This window comes from Pogona vitticeps, chromosome 10 (assembly GCF_051106095.1).
Source record: "Pogona vitticeps strain Pit_001003342236 chromosome 10, PviZW2.1, whole genome shotgun sequence".
Lineage (NCBI taxonomy): Eukaryota > Metazoa > Chordata > Lepidosauria > Squamata > Agamidae > Pogona > Pogona vitticeps.
In genome coordinates this window covers 10,822,283-10,841,479 of record NC_135792.1, presented here as the reverse complement: position 1 = coordinate 10,841,479, position 19,197 = coordinate 10,822,283, and the positions used below count along the sequence as shown (strand labels likewise).

Sequence of the window (19,197 nt, the reverse complement as noted above, 5' to 3'; positions counted from 1 at the left end):
AGAGTGCACCAAACTACAGCATTTCTGTAAATAATAAAACAGTAAAACACCTTCATTGATCAACAGTTCTAATGATTACCAGTCAAAAGTATCAAAAGCAAGAAAATGCCAGCAACAGTGTTGCTGAGCATTGCAATTCAGATTTTGCAAGTTATGGCAATAGTAAGTTATTGCTACAAAGTTGCCATTGTCTCACACTTATGTGCAACAAGTAGTTAAAGTACATTGTAGCAAAATGCAACAAAGGTTTCCTTGATGCTATGAAAGCAAACTGGATGCTTTTATATGTTTTCAGGGTTTTTTTGTAACCTAGGCTGAAGCTTTCACTAGCACTTATTTTATAAAAACAAAACATCTTAAGAGTCATGCCTTCAGCCCCAGAAAGCTTACTTATTAATCTGAAGAGAGAGATCAATTTCATTCACAAATAACAGTGCATCACGCTTTCACACTGCAAGAATGAGCCACAGTGAGCCTCATGCATTTTTGATTGGAAAGTGGGCCAGTTGTGGTGAAACACAATAAAGAAATGGCAACACTCACTTTGTGAAAATACCTTAGTCTTCCTGGACAGTTTCTGAATTTAGGGTTATCACTCTTGAATAAACCAACTTAGAAAACAGATTCCAAAGGGAAACAGCTGAATGTGAATACATCAGGAAGTTCAACCTTATCTCTCTTGGTTTAAATAAAGATAGGGCCTTTTTATCTCAATACATGTCTTAATTAGATGATCTAGGAAGATTTGCATATATTGCTACCCTATTGTTGAATCTTTTTTCAGTTTGTCCAAACCACATTCCAAAACTGGTGTGCTTTTAAACCCACTCAATTGTGGGTTGTATGCTTCCATAATGCTGGACTTACATCAAGACTGCTGACCAGTTGGGTATGTTAATCAATTATCTGTGCTTGGATGGTTGCTGTCACTCACCACAGAGATACGGAGTGTTAAGTGCTACCATTAGATCTCTACCTTTCACCCCCAAAGATTGTCAGAGGCCCTTAATGGGTACTGAGTGATCATCAGCATGTCTGACCTCTTGCATTTCATTGCCCTTCCATCTTCTGTAAATATCTATCTACTGACACTACAAGGGACGTGGTGGCGCTGTGGGCTAAACTGCAGAAGCCTGTGCTGCAGGGTCAGAAGACCAGCAGTCGTAAGATTGAATCCACGTGATGGAGTGAGTGCCCGTCACTTGTCCCAGCTCCCGCCAACCTAGCGGTTCAAAAGCATGCAAATGCGAGTAGATAAATAGGGACCACCTCGGTGGGAAGGTAACAGCGTTCCATGTCTAAGTCGCACTGGCCATGTGACCACGGAAGATTGTCTTCGGACAAAACGCTGGCTCTATGGTTTGGAAACGGGGATGAGCACCGCCCCCTGGAGTCGAACACAACTGGACAAAAATTGTCAAGGGGAACCTTAACCTTTACCTTACTGATGCTACACTCCTTACATCTGAAGAAATAGGGTGCAGTCCATTAAAGCTTACATCAAATAAAACTTGTTTGTTTTAAAGCTGCCACAGTGCAGTAACATGACTTCTTCATCAAGAAAACCACCCTACAATAACTCAGACAAATCACTAATTTAGGGTTCAGATTAAAGCGAGGAAATAATTAGTTTAAAATTAATATGTTGCCCTTCATTAACATTTTCAACAATGTTTTTTAAATCTGTTATTGGAATAATGAAAGACCAACAGTGTTATTGTTGAGCAATAATTTATGTTTCTCAATTTGTTCCTGGCAATTTTAGTAAATTCATTTTTTTAAAAAAAAAATGCAATGATTTAACAAATTAATTAATGAATCAATCAGCAAACTCATTTTATTAGCATTCCATTAATGATCTCCCATTAACAAACTGAGTTTCTTACATGTTTTAATGTGAATGTATTAGTGCTAAAGCTAAAGTTTTGAAGATCTTATTCAGATACAATGCCAAACAATATTCTATAATGGAAGTTTCCAATAACTTGGATAAAACCATTCTGGCATGAAAAAAAAATCTACAAACCAGATTTTGGTCTACTAACTATTTTAAGGGTTTCAAAATAAATATTTTTATATGGGGTTGTGCATGTGGAAAACATGCCATTTGATGTCTCAAGAATACACTGAGATGCCAGTGCTAGTGGTATTTACTTTATTGTTTTGAATACTGAAAATAAATCAAAGCCAAAATAAAATTAAAATTCTAAATCTAGAAAATATAACAAAGCACTTACACAGATAGGCCAAATTCATAATATTGTACCATAGTTAAGAAGACAGCTTTTTAAAATTCAAACAAGTTGTTCCGCCAATGTTTTTTTTAAAATTAAAAACATCCACTTCTAGAACTCAGTACTAGGACTAGCCTTAACACTGCAAATCTGTCTTTCATGTTGATTCCTAACACTACTCAGAATGAAATCATGAAAGCAATGTCAGATTTTTTGTCTTTGGTCTTCTTTCCATGCAGGATGAGACTCATCCAAAGAAGCCATCTGTCTGGTTTTAAAAAAAGCCTAATATATAGGGTTTGGTGCATGAAATATAGAAGAGTTCTACTAACCCTTGTTTAATTTCCACTTCAAAGTCTCCCAGTTTCCAATTACAGTATCAAGTGGATCTCTCTATGGATTTGATAACTTTGATGTGTCTGGATCAAGAGTCTGATCTCCCGTTCTCTGAGAAAGATGGGCTTCTTCAGTGGAAATGATTTGGCATGTTTTAACTACAAGCCAGCTGGCTGGATAGCTCAGTGAGATGGAGCACATGGTTGGAGAGCCAGGAGCCAGGGATTTGATTCCCCATCATGCTTTGTGTGAGGGCAGCCTGTGTGGTCTTGGTCAAGCTACACGTCTCAGAGTGCCCCCAGAGAAAGGGAATGGTAAAGCACTTCTGAGTACTTTATACTTTAAAACCCCTGGAAGTGATAATCATACGTCAGAATTGACTTACATGGTAGAACGGCAGAGCCAGAAGAGGCCCCAATGGATTATCAAACCCAGCCCTTTTTGAAAGAGGCACAGTGGAGGAATTGAACTCCCAGCCTCTGGCTCCATAGCCAGAGACCTAAACCACTGAGCTATCCAGCAGACTTGATGGCATGTAATTACTAACAGACAAGCTAGCAATCATTCCCAGGCTGAAATTCAGTGTTTCGGGAGTGGAAAAATGTGACAAGCATTAGCCTCCAAATCAAATTAACACCGCTTCCTTCAAACGGGTTGCTCTCCAGATGTTCTGAGAACAATTCCTGTCAGCCCCAGCCAGCCTGAACAATGGTTAGAAATGATGAGGCTGTAATCCCAAAACATCTGGCAGGTATCGGGCTGGGGAAGGCTGAATTAAAAAGGGGCAATACTCTCAAGATTGTTCGACATCTGTCATGTTTTGGATCACATGTAGCTCTGTTTTGTAAAAACTTTGGTTAAACACAATTTGCAAAAAGGCGACAAGCAGGCCTTTAGAGGCAGAAAAACTGGTGCATAATCCCTGACCAATGGCTGTGATGGGAGGCACCTCTTTTCTCCCTTATTCATCAAAGAGGAAAAGACAGAGAGCTAAAAAACACCTACACAATTAAAGCTGTTCTTCTGTCCGCTGCTCCTTTGATAAGGCACTTGCATGTTCTTTAGGCCAGGGGTCCCCAACCCCTGGTCCACGGCCCGGTGCCGGTCCATGAGCTTCCTTGAACTGGGCACAGATCTCTGGCACCCTGCACGCATGGACAGTGGGCATCTTGCACTCGCGGATGGGTGTGTTGCACTCATGTGCACGAGCATAATGCACTCATCTGCAAAGCACCCACGCCCAACCACGAGCTCAACATGCCCACCCATGAGCACGGTGGTGCCCCTACCCCTCCATGCATGGAACCCGCACCCTCCCAACCGGTCTGCAGTCCGAAAAAGGTTGGGGACCGCTGCTTTAGGCTTCTCAGAAGTCGATCATGTTCCCTAAAACCACAAAAGCCATGCAGAGGTCATCTATGGAAAGATGACCAAGGTACATTTGAGGTGTAAAACTCGGACTCTGCCGGCCACTGTTCCAGTTTATCCTCGTCAGATCGGTCACTGTCATCTCCGCTGGAAGGATCGTAACCGGTGAGAGGAGAATGAATGGGCTTCGGCTGGTCTTCCGTTTCCTTTTTTTCTGCCATCAGCTGCCTGTAGCAAAGGTTGCAAACCCTCAAGGGCTTTGGGGACAGCCGAGGCATGAGAAACCTTTGCCGGGAACAGTCTCCGCACACGACGAAACCGCATTTCCGGCAATGGTGCCTCCGCGTGAGAGTGGAAAACTTGGTGTGCGTGCAGCGCATGCAGATGTCGGTGGCCTTATCCGGGATCCAGGGTGCGGCATGTTCCGTGGGGGGCTGCTGGCCTGTCTTGGACAACAAGTGGCGGATGCACTCCTCGAGGTGGCTGATCCACTCTTTCCTCTCTGTCAGAGAAGCTGCAGACACGACGAAGGACTTTTTGGCCGTCTTGATCATCCAGCGGTTCTTCATTTGCAAAGTATCCGGCAACGTTTCCAAGGTGACTTCGTGAAGAGGGATGATATGCTGGGAGCTGTACTTCCTTTTGTTGATCACGATGGTCCCGTACACAAGGATGTCGTTGAAAAGGAAGAAGATCCGTGGCTTGGCTTTCTTCCGGCACTCTTTGGTCAAAATCCCTTCCCCCAAGAGGACTCTTCCTGGCACCGCCAATGGCTGGCCAGATGTTCCAAAGCAGTTTTCCACAGCAGCAATGCGTTGGCTGTTAATCTCAGTATTAGCCAGGTGGTCGACCATCTCGGTTAGTCGCCTGCAAGCAAGGAAGAAATACAGAAACTGTGAATGACGATGACACAAAGCCCTTCCTCTCGTCAATGCTGTGAAAAATCAATGCAAACACACCGACAAGCCTCCATAGCTAAATTCATAGCAACAAAGTCATGATTTTTAAAGGTATCCAGCCCAAGCAAAATCAAGTTATACTAACCAATTTGTATGACCTTAAATGGAGCACAATTTCACATGTGGAATTCCACATCCAGCACAGTTCTACATACCTCAGGCCTAATCAAATCATGTTGTTATGATTGTTACTATTAATCTAACCCCAATTACTGGTCTCATCTAGAAGACGCACATAGAATCAATGGGGTTTACATAAATCTTGACTTACCCTTGAGGAGATGATTCAGGGGATCTATGACACTGAAACTGACTTAACTTTTGTCAATTATTGATCATCTTTATAATAACACTTTGGCCTTCCTCCTAGGAATGGAGAGTTGCCAAGAGTCTATGTACGCCTAGAGTGGTCCGGTGGGCCAGATAGGTGGGGTATAAATAAATAAATAAATAAATAAATAAATAAATAAATAAATAAATAAATAAATAAATAAATAAATAAATAAATAAATAAATAAATACATCAGGGCTGGGCAATGCTTAGCCTTTCAGATGCTGTCGGCCTGCAACTCACGGCTTGGCCATCGGCTGCTCTTGTTGGAGTTGCAGTCCAGCAGGAACTGGAGCACAAATGCCTTCTTTGCTCACACGTATCTCTACAAAAAGCACATAACTAAAATAACCAGGTACAAATGTCTAACATATTATATCACAAAAACCTGCCAAAATATAGCAAAACATAAACAAGCATCAACAGAAGACTAATGAAATAGAGCTCAACTATATTATATATGCAATGGATGCTGAATTACATTGTTTATTTAGTTGCTTGGGTAGCTCAGTGGTTTAGATGCCAGAGATTGTGAGTTTATTCCCCCATTGTGCCTCCAAGATGAAAAGTCAGCCTGATTAGCCTTGGGCAAGCTGCACTGTCCCAGAATGCCCCCAGAAAAAGGGAATGCTGAAACACTTCTCTGAGTACTCCCCACTTAGAAAACCCTGAAAAGGGTTGCTATAATTCAGAATTGACTTGATGACCTATTATTATACTAAAATACCAGACATGGCCAATCAAAATTATAAAAACATTGGAATTACATAACGGATACAAGTTTTAACCAAAAACCTAAGTATCTCTTAAATATCGATGTAGTATATATAGTGTTCCTAATATTACTGTGTTTTATTTTAGTTCTGATGATGTTATTTCTAAAATCTGCAACTGCTTATAATACCGTGTGACATATTGTTCCCAAAGCCCCTATTACTACGGGGACCACTGTGAAGTGTTCCAAAGGCAAGATGTTTTAATGGCCAAGTCTCTGTACTTTGTTAGTTTTTCCAATTCTTTATTTTCAGCTCTGGCATCCCCTGGAATTGCAATGTTAATGATCCAGACATTTCTTTGTTCTATTACTACTGTGTCTGGTGTGTTATATTCAATGTGTCTATTAGTTAGGATCTGGAAATTCCACAAGATTTTGACTTTGTCATTTCCTGACACCTTCTCTACCTGATATTCCCATGGGTTTTTGGAGGCTGGCAAATTTTGCAAAATGACCAGTGCATTATTTTGCCACTCTATCATGTCTAACTTTGTAATCTGTTTATGCCGTCTTTGGATATTCACAGATGAGATGTGACCCAGTTTCATCTTTTTCTTGGCAGAGTCATCATTTGTTGTCAGCATTAATTAGCTTTCATATCTTCTTCTTCTTCTTCTTGGACACAAGTGTGTAAATTACATGTGTGCATGCTCCCACATGCCAAAAATGCGCTGCATAAAGTTTGCATGTCTGTATCCTGGTGAACCAGAGGTTTTCTGTTTTGTTTTTACAAAGAGGGAAGACATTCTATTGTGATTCTTTTGTAAGAGCAGTGTTACAAACAGCGACGAAGCCTCTCATCATGCAGTTTCCTAAATGTATAGGCCAGCATCCTGTTCAATATTTGTGCACATGAAACCACAACTTTGGAAGCTGCCACGCTGGCACATGCAATCTGATTTGAGGGTGGCAAGTTGAATTCATCTACAAGTGATGAATCTTGTAGAAAATCATGGAGAGTTGTTGTTACTCAGAGTGATAAGGTGGAGCTATGTGGCCATCTTAGGCCAAACCATGGCCTAAGTTGGCTTCCTTTTCTACTAAAATGATCATTCTGAGGTGGTTTGCTAGAGCCAGCTCCAAAATATGCTAGCCATTACTGCTCGAAAGAAGAACTGGTTACATTTCTCAAGCAGAGTCAACAGGATTCAGTGAATATTTATTTGCAGACAATCTGAGGTTGCAGCCTATAGTACCTGTGTATTAGCTTGAACAAATACACCTTAAATTTGATGAACATTTTATAAGTATTCAAGAACTGCACATTTGCACCCAACTTAAAAACTAAGCAGCATTTGTGTGTGTGTGTGTGTGTGTGTGTGTGTGTGTGTGTGTGTGTGTGTGTGTGTGTGTGTGTGTGTGTGTGTGTGTGTGTGTGTGTGTGTGTGTGTGTGTGTGTGTGTGTGTGTGTTCGACTCCCCCACTGAGTTTTCATAGTCAGGTGGGGATTCAAACTTTGGTCTACAGAGTCTTAGTCCGTCACTCTATCCACTACACTACACTGGGAATTCCAAGCATCATCATAGCATTGATTGAAACTGAAAAGATCACCTAATGCACATAACCTGTAAAGTTGTTCCCTTGGAACAACAACTTACTCTGGACAGAGAAAATATATACTCTTCTATTTTCCCATGATGTATACACCTGCTCCCATATATAAGCTGCAGGGTAAGGCTTCTCTGTGGCCATTCCATGTCAGTCTCATTTGAGAAAAACATCCCTTCCTAAGTATCAAATGTAGTGGATGAATTTCAAATCCAAACAAACCCACCCACAACACATCCTAGTTTTGATGAGGAACATAACATGCAACACCAGTCTCCTGAGTAACCCTGGGAAAAGAAGTCTTAACTATAGCAATATGTTTTTCCAACAGCTTGAAAGACTGGGCAGGGATAATAAGAACTAAGTCTTTCTTTTTACAAAAATATATTTGCCTGATCACCAGAAGGACATATTTTGCTCACCATAGGTGAGCAGGTGATATATGACCATGCGAAATAACCATATAGATTAAAGTTATACTACTACTACTACTACTACTACTATTACTACTACTACTACTACTACTACTACTACTACTACTACTACTACTACTACTACCACCCTGTTTCCCCAAAATAAGACCTATCCTGAAAATAAGCACTAGTACGAGTTTTCAGGATGGTTGTAATATAAGCTCTACTGCAAAAATAAGCCCCTTTTAAGTGAAACCCTGCCCTCCACCCTTGTGCAGGATTGTGTAGCAACCAAAAGATGATGATATGATTGTATCTGAATAAATGTAGATTGTTGTACATGAAAAAGCAATAAAACATTTATTGCTGCAATAAATGTTTTTGGAGCAAAAATTCATATAAGACCCTGTCTTATTTTCGGGGAAATATGGTACTACTACTACTAATATTGATATTTCTACGCAAGAACAAGCACTCCAAACTAATGTCATGAAAGCAAAAATTCAAGGAATTATTGTAAGCAGCAAATGTTGAATCTGCCAAGAAAAAGAATAAACTGTGTCATACCTCATCTGTGAAAAAGACTGCACACACGAACTACAAAGCTAGACACAACAGAGTTGCAAAATTAATATACTGGTTGTTACGTAAAAAAATGTAATCTGCCAATATCCATGAATCCATGGAAACACCAGGTAGAGAAGGTATCAGAAAAAGATCAAGTTAAGATCTCGTGGGACTTTCAGCTCCAAACAGATAAACACTTTCAGCATAATCCACCACAGTGACAGAATGAAGAAAGGCCAGGTAATTGACACTGAAATTCTAAGGGATGTCGGAGTTGAAGATAAAGAATTGGAAAAATTAACAAAATACAGAGTCAGAATAGAAATAATTAACTTCTGGACGGAATACATTTCAGTGGTTCCCAAAGTCATTGGGGCACTGGGAACAATGCCATAGAATGTTATAATGTATTGTAATAAGCTGGAACTCTCTGAAATAACACCATCAGAACTGCAACTTTTTGGGGGGCAATATTAAGAACTACATTAGGATTTCCAGAGTGGTGTAGTGGATAGAGTGATGGACTAAGACTCTGGAGACCAGGATTCAAATCCCTCACTGAGGGAGTGGAACTGGTAAGGTAACGGTAAAGGTTCTCCTTGACATTTAGTCCACCGCGTCCGACTCTAAGGCACGGTGCTCATCCCTGTCTCCAAGCCGTAGAGCCAGCGTTTTGTCCGAAGACAGTTTCCGTGGTCACATGGCCAGTGCAACTAGACACGGAATGCTGCTACCTTCCCGCTGAGGTGGTACCTATTTATCTACTCACATTTACATGCTTTCGAACTGCTAGGTTGGCAGGAGCTGGGACAAGCGATGGGAGCTCACTCCGTTGCGTGGATTCGATCTTACGACTGCTGGTTTTCTGACCCTGCAGCACAGAGGCTTCTGCGGTTTAACCCGCAACGCCACCGCGTCCCAACTGGTAAGGCACTCCTTAAATATTTCACTTCCCTTGAAAACCCTGTTAGGGCCTCTATAATTTGGCTCTTACTTGTCAGCTGAGAACACATACACACACAAAATATTTAACAGATACTTACGTTTTTGGTTAAAACTTGTATCTTTTATATAAGACCAGTCAAAGACTGCCTTGCCTTATTGAAGAATAAGAATAATCATCTAAGAACAGCTGAGCTGGAAGGGACCCTATGGATCAGGGAGTCCAGCCGCTATCAAAGCAGCACAGTGCAAAATTGAACTCCCAACCTCTGAGCTATCCATCACAGCATCTTTTCAACAGATTTTAAAAAATGAAGGCACTGTCTAATGCACCAGGTTGCTCTGGAGGTTAGTTAAGTAGCAGTGACCTGCTGACTTCCTTTGCCATTAGTCAGCCTGATAGTCAAGGGACAAGAAAGAACACGGCCGTCAAGTCCTTTTACTTCTGCTATTATGAAACTAATGACTCCTGCACATTCAAGAGCACAGATGTATGAAAGTCACTTGGGAAGAAATGTCTTAAAACTTCAGTGCTTGTTTGAAGTAGGAACACACAGCTAAAAACAGCATCCCTCAATTATTACATTTATCTATATCTATATCTATTATAAAAGCAGCTAGAGAGCCAGTCTTTCATGGCCATTAGAGTGAAGTCGTTTTCCTCAAGAGCTCTTGACAGGGGGTAACCTTTTATCGCAGAATCCCGGCGACTGATTAGTCACACAGTCCTTTTCTGTGGACTTTCCCCCTTGGAATGTAAATGTTTTTAGCTGTGCCCTTGATGGGCTTAATTGCATTCCTACAGGCTGGCTGAGGATGAAAGACAGAAAGCGGTTGTCCCTTAGCACAAGATTCTATTTTCAAGCCATTTGGCTTGCCTTTCCAGAGAGGTGCTTCCTCTCTGTCATTCCAAAACTCGCCTTTTGATCAGAGGAATGTTTGATAGAATAACATATACAGTGGTACCTCGCTAGACAGTTACCCCGCATGACAGTTTTTTCGCTAGACATTGGCTTTCTGCGATCGCTATAGCGATTCGCAAAACAGTGATTCCTATGGGGGAATTTTGCTGGACAATGTTTGGTCCCTGCTTCGCAAACCGATTTTTGCTAGTCAACGATTTTGACAGCTACCTCCGTTTTTGCAAAACAGGTGCTTTCAGGACCTAAGCTTCGCAAGACAGCAATTTAAACAGCTGATCGGCGGTTTGCAAAGCGGCTTTCCTATGGCTGATCTTCGCTAGGCAACGACGATTCTTCCCCATTGGAATGCATTAAACAGGTTTCAATGCATTCCAATGGGGAAATGCTTTTCGCTAGATGATGATTTTGCTAAACAGTGATTTCAGTGGAACGGATTATCATTGTCTAGTGAGGCACCATTGTAGAAAGAAGTGTTAACATTGCAATGCAGATTTTAGAAGTAGCCCTATGGTAGCTATCTCGAGGAGTGTGTCTCCCTTTATGAGCCTGCTCAGGAGTTAAGATCATCAGGGGAGACCTTTCTCTCAATCCTGCCACCCTCACATTTGGTGGGGACACAGGAGAGGGCCTTCTCTGTTGCTGCTCCCAGACTTTCATCACATATCACAAGCTGAATATGAGCCAACAGTGTGATGTGGCTACAAAAAAGGCAAATACTGCATTAACAAAAGCATAGTCTCCAAATCCCACGAGGTAGTAGTTCCCCTCTATTTGGCACTGGTTGGGTCTCAACTCAAGTATTGTGTCCAGTTCCGGCCACCACACCTCAAGAAGGATGTCAAACTGGAACAAGTTCAGAGGAAGGCAACAAGGATGATCAGGGGGCTGGAAACCAAGGCCTACGAGGACAGACTGAAAGAACCCAACTTGTTTAGCCTTGAGAAAAGAAGAAAAAAGAAGAGTGATTGCACTTTTCAAATACTTGAAAGGTGGGATCTGTTCTTGATCATCCCAGAGTGCAGGACACATGACAATGGGCTCAAGTTATAAGACGCCACGTTTCAGTTGAATATCAGGAAAAACGTTCCAGCTGTTAGAGCAGTGCGGTAATGGAATCAATTACCTCGGGAGGTGGCGAGTGCTCCAACACTGGAGGCCTTCAGGAGAAATTCAGACAACCACCTGGCAGATCTCCTTTGCAGGGGATTTCTGCATTGAGCAGAGGGTTGGACTCAATGGCCTTCTAGGTCCTTTCCATGATTCTATGAACTCCCTCCCACAGGAGGCCAGCCTGGCCCCATCTTTGATGTCCTTCCTCAAGCAGGCAAAGATCTTCCTTGTCAGGCAGGCTTTCCCTGAGTGAGTGGCTGCCTGAGCAGGGCTTTTAAAGGGATTGCTGTACCTTACTGCGTTTAATGGGTTTTGTTTGTCGCTTTGGTTTGCTGTTTTTAAGTTTAGTACTTGTTCAATCCTTTTAAGCCAGTTTATACAATGGAGGAAAAAACTGGAAACTCTTGAGTATTAAAAAAAAAACAAGCAGAAGAGAGGAAGAACAAGATGTGTTGGAAGAGAGCCTAAAGGTAAGGAATCTTGTGAGCTAGCAGGATTCAGAGCAGACTTGACTAAGACGAGACAGTGATTTTCCCCCCTGATGTTTGGCAATCACTTACAGAGTTACAAGCAGATTTTTTCCCTTCCAACTGCAATCTTATTTTGAGTTCCAAGAATCTCACCATTAACATATATTTTATTCAAAGAAGAAATAAAAATGAAGTATTGGGTCTTAACTGTTAGGGAGGTGATCTTGGATCCATGGGCACAATCCTGCCAAAGTCAAGCCGTTCTAAAGTGCAACCCCACACGTGCCTACTCAGATGTCATTCCCGTGAGTTCATCAAAGTTGAGTGCCAAGTGAATGTGGGGCTGCAGCCTCAGACTGTTGGGTTTCAGTGGAAAAAAAACCTTTGCTGTTGAATCCTGTGAACATTCTGTAGCCACACAGGCTGTCTTTTGAAATGTGAGCAGACCTTTCTGCTACAATGCCTGAAAACAAAAAACTTCAGAGGCAGATACAACATGTGATGCTAGCAGAACAAACCTCTGCTTGCAGAAATGGGGACAGTTTTTTTAAAATTCACACGGACTGTGTTCCAAAATTTGTCCGCTTAGAACATGGGGATAGATCTGCAGTAAAGCAGACCTCCAGGGTGGGTTGGTTGGAATGGAATGTCCAGCATTCCTTATCCCTGGCTAGGCGGGCAATGTTTGAAGACCTTACAGACCAACCACCCTTCCGTCAAGGGCTGCAGCGTGCCCACCACTGCTAGAGCAGGAGTTTCCAACCATGGTTCCCCAGATGAACTAAAATGCCCCCAAATCCTAGCCTGTACAGCTAGCGGTGAAGGCTTCTGGGAGTTTTAGTCCAAGAGCAGCTGGGGATCCAAGTTAACTACAGTCATGCCCCACTTAACGATTACCCCGCATTATGACGAATCCGCTTCACGACGATGTTTTAAATGGGGTTGTTTTCCGCTTCGCGAAGATCGGTTCCCTGCCCCAGGAACCGATTCTTCGCACTACGACGATCAAAACAGCTGATCGTTGGGGTTTCAAAATGGCCGCCGGGTGCTCAAAATGGCTCCCCGCTGTGCTTAGGGACGGATTCCTCGCTATACAGGCACCGAAAATGGCCGCCATATGGAGGATCTTTGCTGGATGGTGATTTTTCAGCCCATTGGAACGTATTGAAGGGTTTTCAATGCGTTTCAATGGGCTTTTTAATTTCGCTTTATGACATTTTCGCTCTATAGAGATTTCGCTGGAATGAATTAACGTCATTAAGCGAGGCGTGACTGTACTGATCTAGATAGCACACTGACATTCCAGAGATACTTGGGTTTTTTCTTCTCATTGAGAGCTCTGGATTTAAATCAGCACGACCATCTACTTCTCTGAGTCCTCTCTACAATCTACTGTTATGTGGTAGGTGTTTTGGACTACAGATCCCATTAGTTCCACCAAACACAACCAAGACTGTGTGAGTTGTAGTACAATCATCTAGTGAGCCAAAGGTCCCTCGTTCCTGCCAGATAACCAGTGATGGGAAACATTTGCCTTGACTACAACCTTCTTTCGACTGTAGCTGCCAGAACATCTCCCATCTCTCCTTATAACTAGCATGAAGGGAAGTGGTTCCTACAGTAGGCTTATCAAGGCTGTGTCCTCTCCACCCACACCGAGACGACAGAGATCACTAAGAACCAGGACAAAGTACCTAACCTTTGTTTCACCCAGACACCGGCCTTTCTTCCTATCTCCTTCTCTGATGAAATCAACAAAGCTATTCATTGACTGATCTTTGTTATACCCTACCCTGTAGCAAGTCAGGCCACAGCATCAATTTGACAACTTAAGGCTGGGGTGGGGCACATTTGACTCTGCAGATATTTTGAGCGTTAACACCCAGAAGTACCAGCCAATGGCAAGGGATTATGGGAATTGTTGTCCCAAATATCTAGAAGGCCAAAGGCTTTCCATTTCTGGTTTAAGAGTTACTCAAACTTGGTGGAAGGAGAAAGAAGGCTAAGATTTATTCTCGAAGACTTTCACGGCCGGGATCTGATGGTTGTTGTGGGTTTTTCGGGCTCTTTGGCCGTGTTCTGAAGGTTGTTCTTCCTGACGTTTCGGCAGTCTCTGTGGCCGGCATCTTCAGAGGACTGGAGTAGAAACTCTGTCCATGCTCAACAGCTTTTGTCTTTTCTAAAAATTGAAATCCTGGTTTAAATCAAGCCCACCCTGCTGCAGGCTCGGAGAATTCTGGGCGTTGTAGTCTAAGGAAGTAACTATTCTAGATTCACACCATTCGGAACCAGGATGGTTCATTCAATAGGCTTTAAATTCTGTTCTCTTTCCCCTTGGGCAGAATTGTGCTTGTGTTCCAACACAGCCCCACAGAGAGCAATGTCTTTACTCAAGGAGCCCTTCCCTAGCTGGATCAGGACATCCAGCTCAAATTCTATCTTGTTTTAAGAACCAAAAAACATTAACAAGGCTTACCTAGATGTCCTAGTGCCCTTCTCCCTAAAGATTTTTCTGGACAAAATTCCAAAGAAAGAATGGCCTGGCATGAGCTAAGAGATCTGATGAGTCAAGCAATGAATTGTGGCTTATATTTTCCTGCTTATGGCACACACTTTGATGAGTAATAGTATCACCCTTATGCGCCTACCTCTGGGCAAGGATGGGGCCTTTCTCTCTCTCTCTCTGTTTGTTTGTTTCAGAAGAAATTTCTTGGGAATCCAGAGGGACTGAAACTGCCTCTGTTTTCCAGTTGGGAAGCCTGAAATGGTGGAGACACCTAAAAGGGTCTAGGTGTCCTCTCCCTAGAAGCCACTCAGATCATCACTTAGACCCCAGGTGGAAAACCTGGTTACTGAGCTCTGGAAGTGTGTAAACATGCTTACAGACCTCGCCTTAGACCACTGCGTGTGTCGTACAAAGATCTAAGTGCTGTTCACACGGGAAGGGAATGTGGGAATGGGGTTTATGTTTGTGCCCCCCTCCTACCACCTTTTAAGGCCCTTCAATAGTTTCAGCGGCCACAACTTGAGTCATGAGTAGAACTTGGCAACGTTGTTTTCTTGGACTACAATGTCCAAAGCCCCCAGCCAGCATGGCCATACATAGTGGTTGGGGGATTCTGAGTATTGTATTCCAAAAATGGAACTTTCCCCAACTCTGGAGGTTACGACAGAAGAACCTCAAAACATTCATATCTTTGTATGTCTCCTGTTATGGAAGTAATTTGGTTTCCGAATGTCATCCTCTGGACCCAGTTTGACACCAGTCCAAAGTTTGGTGGGGCTGTGATTGCAGATCCTTCTCTCTCTCTCTCTCTGGTCCTCGGTGACTCAGTTGTGCATCTGTGACAAATGCTGTAGCTGTTGGACATGTTTGGCAAAATGGGTAAAGCTGGCTGATTTCTAGCTTTTTGTTTGGTTTCTTTTTCAAGGAAAAACAAAAAAACCGAGAGGGTCAGAAGTTTGACTTCAACAAAAGACAGATTGGGGCCACTGGGAGGGCCAGCTCCACCCTCTGACTCATGTCCACAGGAGGCCAGCACAAACGGCTCACTGCACAGAGGCAGATTTATAGAGGGCCACCCTTCCAGTACGCTTAACAATTTCGACTTGAGCAAAGTAGAGTGGCGTGACTTTTCTCCAGAGCTTGCTGTGGGAAGGGCATGATGCCAGCTCCGTGATGCTGGTTTCTCTGCTGCTGTCTCCCAAATACAATTCGAGGCCCTCAGTCTGGCTGGCATATCAGAAGTTGTTGGACTGCAATGGCTATCATCCCCAACCAGTATGACCAAGGATAATAGGTTATGCAGCCCACAAATATCTAGAAGGCCACATGTTGCTCACTCCTATCCAAAACAGCTTGGGGATCTACTGCCATAATTGGTGATCTACACCAGTTGCTTCATGGTGTGAAGATGGCCTTCTTTATTTTGCCCTCCCCAAGGGCCTGTTAGTGAATGTATCGAATCAAAATAACATCAAATAATCACTTATTTTGGCAACCCAGGCAAGGGATACAGAGGTGTTATGTGTAGCTTGCATAATTAACTTGTAAACCGCCCAGAGATGCTTGAAGCGCTATGGGGCGGTATATAAGCAGCACGCTTTATCACCTTATTCCTTCTAGATACCATTGCTTATCCTTCCCTTCCACTTCAACTGCCTGGCCACATGGCGAGGTAAGAGTCTGACTGAGGAGACCCAGGGGAGACAGTGGCAGCAACCTGCATCACATGGGTTTCTTCAAGTCATGGCGAAATCTCTGGGACATAATCTGGCAGCCCCATGGAACAGGAAACAATAACAAATGGACTCCGTATGCACTGGCCCGGTTGCAGTTTGACAACCCCGCAGAACAGGAAGCAATTTCAGGTGGGCCCTCGACAACTTTTCTTTTTCTTGAGCTCCAGTTTTCTGACACAATCAGAGATTACCTCAAAGCTTTCCCTTTATACTGCACCCAGAGTATTTTATATGGATTTGCAATTTTATTAAGATACACAGTCCTTAGACACCTATTGCTTCCTTCCCAGCGCACAGAGCTGACTCACGGCTGGCTTTTAAATCATGGAGTTGTTTCATCACTCCTACTGACAGGAGCATTTCTTAGTTTCACTATTACCTAATGCCCAACCACCTGCTCTGGAGGAAATTCAGGACGTCAAAATACATAATATATCCCCATGCTGACTTAGGAACTTCTTGAGGAACAGTCGTTAGATCGTAAGTGGTCAGACAGCCTTATCTGGAGGCGAGGAAGATGCTGCAGTGCCTGTCCCATAGAAAGAAAAAGAACAAGACACGGTGGACTTCTGTTCTTTCAACTAAGGTTAGTCGGGGCCAGTCACCATTTCTCAAGCCGGCCTACCTCACAGGGGTGCTGTGGGGAAAGAAAGGGAGGAACTCTCCAAGCTGCTTCAACTTCCATGGCAGAAAGAATCGGGTTCAACTGTAAATCATAGAATCAGAGGACAATTGGGTTGGAAAGGGCCTTAGAAGGCCATCGAATCCAACCGCCTGCTCAATGCAAATCAAAACAGATCTGACAAGAGGGTGGTCCAATTTCCTCTTGAAGGCCCCCAGTGTTGAAGCGCTCCCCACTCTCACGGTAACTGGTTCCATTGTCGTACTGCTCCTACAATACTTTTTTCCTTCTTCTTTTTTATTTTGCCCTTCTCTTTTCAAACTCATACATTCATTCCACTCACAAAGAAGAGCAAGAGCATCAGATGCCTGCTTCCCTCCTCCTTCCTTTCCCCGTCGCTCCTTTTATAGAGTAAGGTCAAATTCCTCAAAAGGACACCAAAGTTTATTTTTAGGGAAAGAGTGGGAGAGACGCTTCCCGATGAATTCTGAAAGGCGCGCCGAGGGGAAAAGGGAACCCTGTCGTGTCACTCATTCGCACGCAACTCGTGTTAAACAAGCGCCTCTTCCTCTTGCATCCAACTTCGCAACGGCCCTACAAAGCAAGCACACAATACAAGCGTCCCATGACCCATTGCCCCGTAAAAGGGCAACGAGGAGGCGCCCTCCAACTCCTTCGAGTTCCTCTCCCTTTCTCTCTCTAAACTTGGGCAGGGAGGAAATCACCGCCGAGTCAGACCGAGAACACCATGAATGTACCTCCTCGTGACTTTCCTGGTTCCTCTCCCAATCGGGCCAGAGGCTCTTCCGATGCCCGGGATCCGCCTCTCGCTATAAACGGATCCACTCTTCAGAGGTGGTGCAAGTCCAAAGATCTCCCTCGCAGCTCGGCAGCAGCAAAGAAGAGAGTTTGGTGGTAATCCGTGGCTGAGGTTCTGTTTTTAAAAGCCTGCGCACATTTACGTGGAAATAAGTCCTGCAGAACTCGGTGTGTGTGTGTGGGGATTTACTTCGAAGCACACATGCCATAAAAGCCCCGCTGGGAGTCTCGCCTTTCTTCTCCCCTTGCGTGCGAGTCGTTCGCAATCACGGCGGTGGGAGATCAAAAGGGAACAAAGTATCTCTGGAACGTCGAACTCCCCAACATTCCATTCCCTCGCTTCTTCTGTCCAAAGGCGAGCCAATCAGCGCTCCGGGACAGAAGCAGGACCGTCCAGTTCTCGAACGCCCAGCTTCAGCATTCCACGTTAGCCCCGCCCAAAAAAAGAACACAGCGGCCAATCAGGGGGCGGAATCGGAGCGTGGGGCGTTTTGTTGAGGGGGGGGTGAAAGAAGGGAGGGTTGCTTTTTGTTTGTTTGTTTTTTGTTCTTAAAGAATGAATACATGCGAAGCGATCTGTAGGGGCAGAGAAAGACTCAACAGCTTAAAGAAAAGTTTCCGTATAAGGATTTTTTTGGGGAAGAACCAAAAGTCTGAGAACCGGGGAACTATATTGTGATGACACAAGAAAGGAGGGATCAGAGGGTATGCACAGTTACAACTCAAGTCTATGGGTTCCCAGAGGCCAGGATAATGTCAAAATCTCGAAAAGTTACCTGTTTTAACTAGTCTGAGAGGCCGGGAAAAAAATAAATATCCTGTTCTTGAGTTTTGGATTGAGAAGATTTGGGTTCAAATGCGTAGAAATAAAAGTCTCACTGGTAACCCTGATGTGGAGAAAATCCTGCAGCTGACTTGGCAATAGTAGCTCTGATCGTGAGCCAGCAATGTGCTGCTGCTGCAAAAATGCCTGGATATGGAACAACTGATTGGTTCAAAATGGGGAAAGGAGTACGGCAAGGCTGTATATTGTCTCCCTGCTTATTTAACTTATATGCGGAAAGCTGGACTGGAGGAATCCCAAACCGGAATTAAGATTGCCCGAAAGAAATATCAGTAACCTCAAATATGCAGATGATACCACTCTGATGGCAGAAAGTGAGGAGGAATTGAAGAACCTCTTAATGAGGGTGAAAGAGGAGAGCACAAAAAAATGGTCTGAAGCTCAACATCAAAAAAAGAGAAGATCATGGCCACTGGTCCCATCACCTCCTGGCAAATAGAAGGGGAAGATATGGAGGCAGTGACAGATTTTACTTTCTTGGGCTCCATGATCACTGCAGATGGTGACAGCAGCCACAAAATTAAAAGACACCTGCTTCTTGGGAAGAAAGCGATGACAAATCTTGACAGCATCTTAAAAAGCAGAGACATCAGCTTGCCAACAAAGGTCCACATAGTCAAAACTATGGTTTGTCCTGTAGTGATGTATGGAAGTGAGAGCCGGACCATAAAAAAGGCCGACCACTGAAGAATTG

The 19,197-nt window shown here is 43.5% G+C and overlaps 1 protein-coding gene across 1 annotated transcript; it reads right to left on the bottom strand.

Annotated features, from left to right (window-relative positions):
- Positions 1 to 3,847: 3,847 nt before the first annotated feature.
- Positions 3,848 to 18,025, bottom strand: PLEKHF1 (pleckstrin homology and FYVE domain containing 1). The gene is made up of 2 exons (XM_020815084.3): positions 17,599 to 18,025; positions 3,848 to 4,805 (listed from the first exon to the last, which is right to left on the bottom strand). The coding sequence occupies exon 2, from the start codon at positions 4,790 to 4,792 to the stop codon at positions 3,983 to 3,985; it is 810 nt and encodes a 269-aa protein (XP_020670743.3). The 5' UTR covers positions 4,793 to 4,805; positions 17,599 to 18,025; the 3' UTR covers positions 3,848 to 3,982.
- Between the last annotated feature and the right edge of the window lie 1,172 nt (positions 18,026 to 19,197).

Coding starts and splice junctions, on each gene's coding strand:
- PLEKHF1 (XM_020815084.3), bottom strand. CDS start 4,792: ATGGTCGACCACCTGGCTAATACTGAGATTAACAGCCAACGCATTGCT.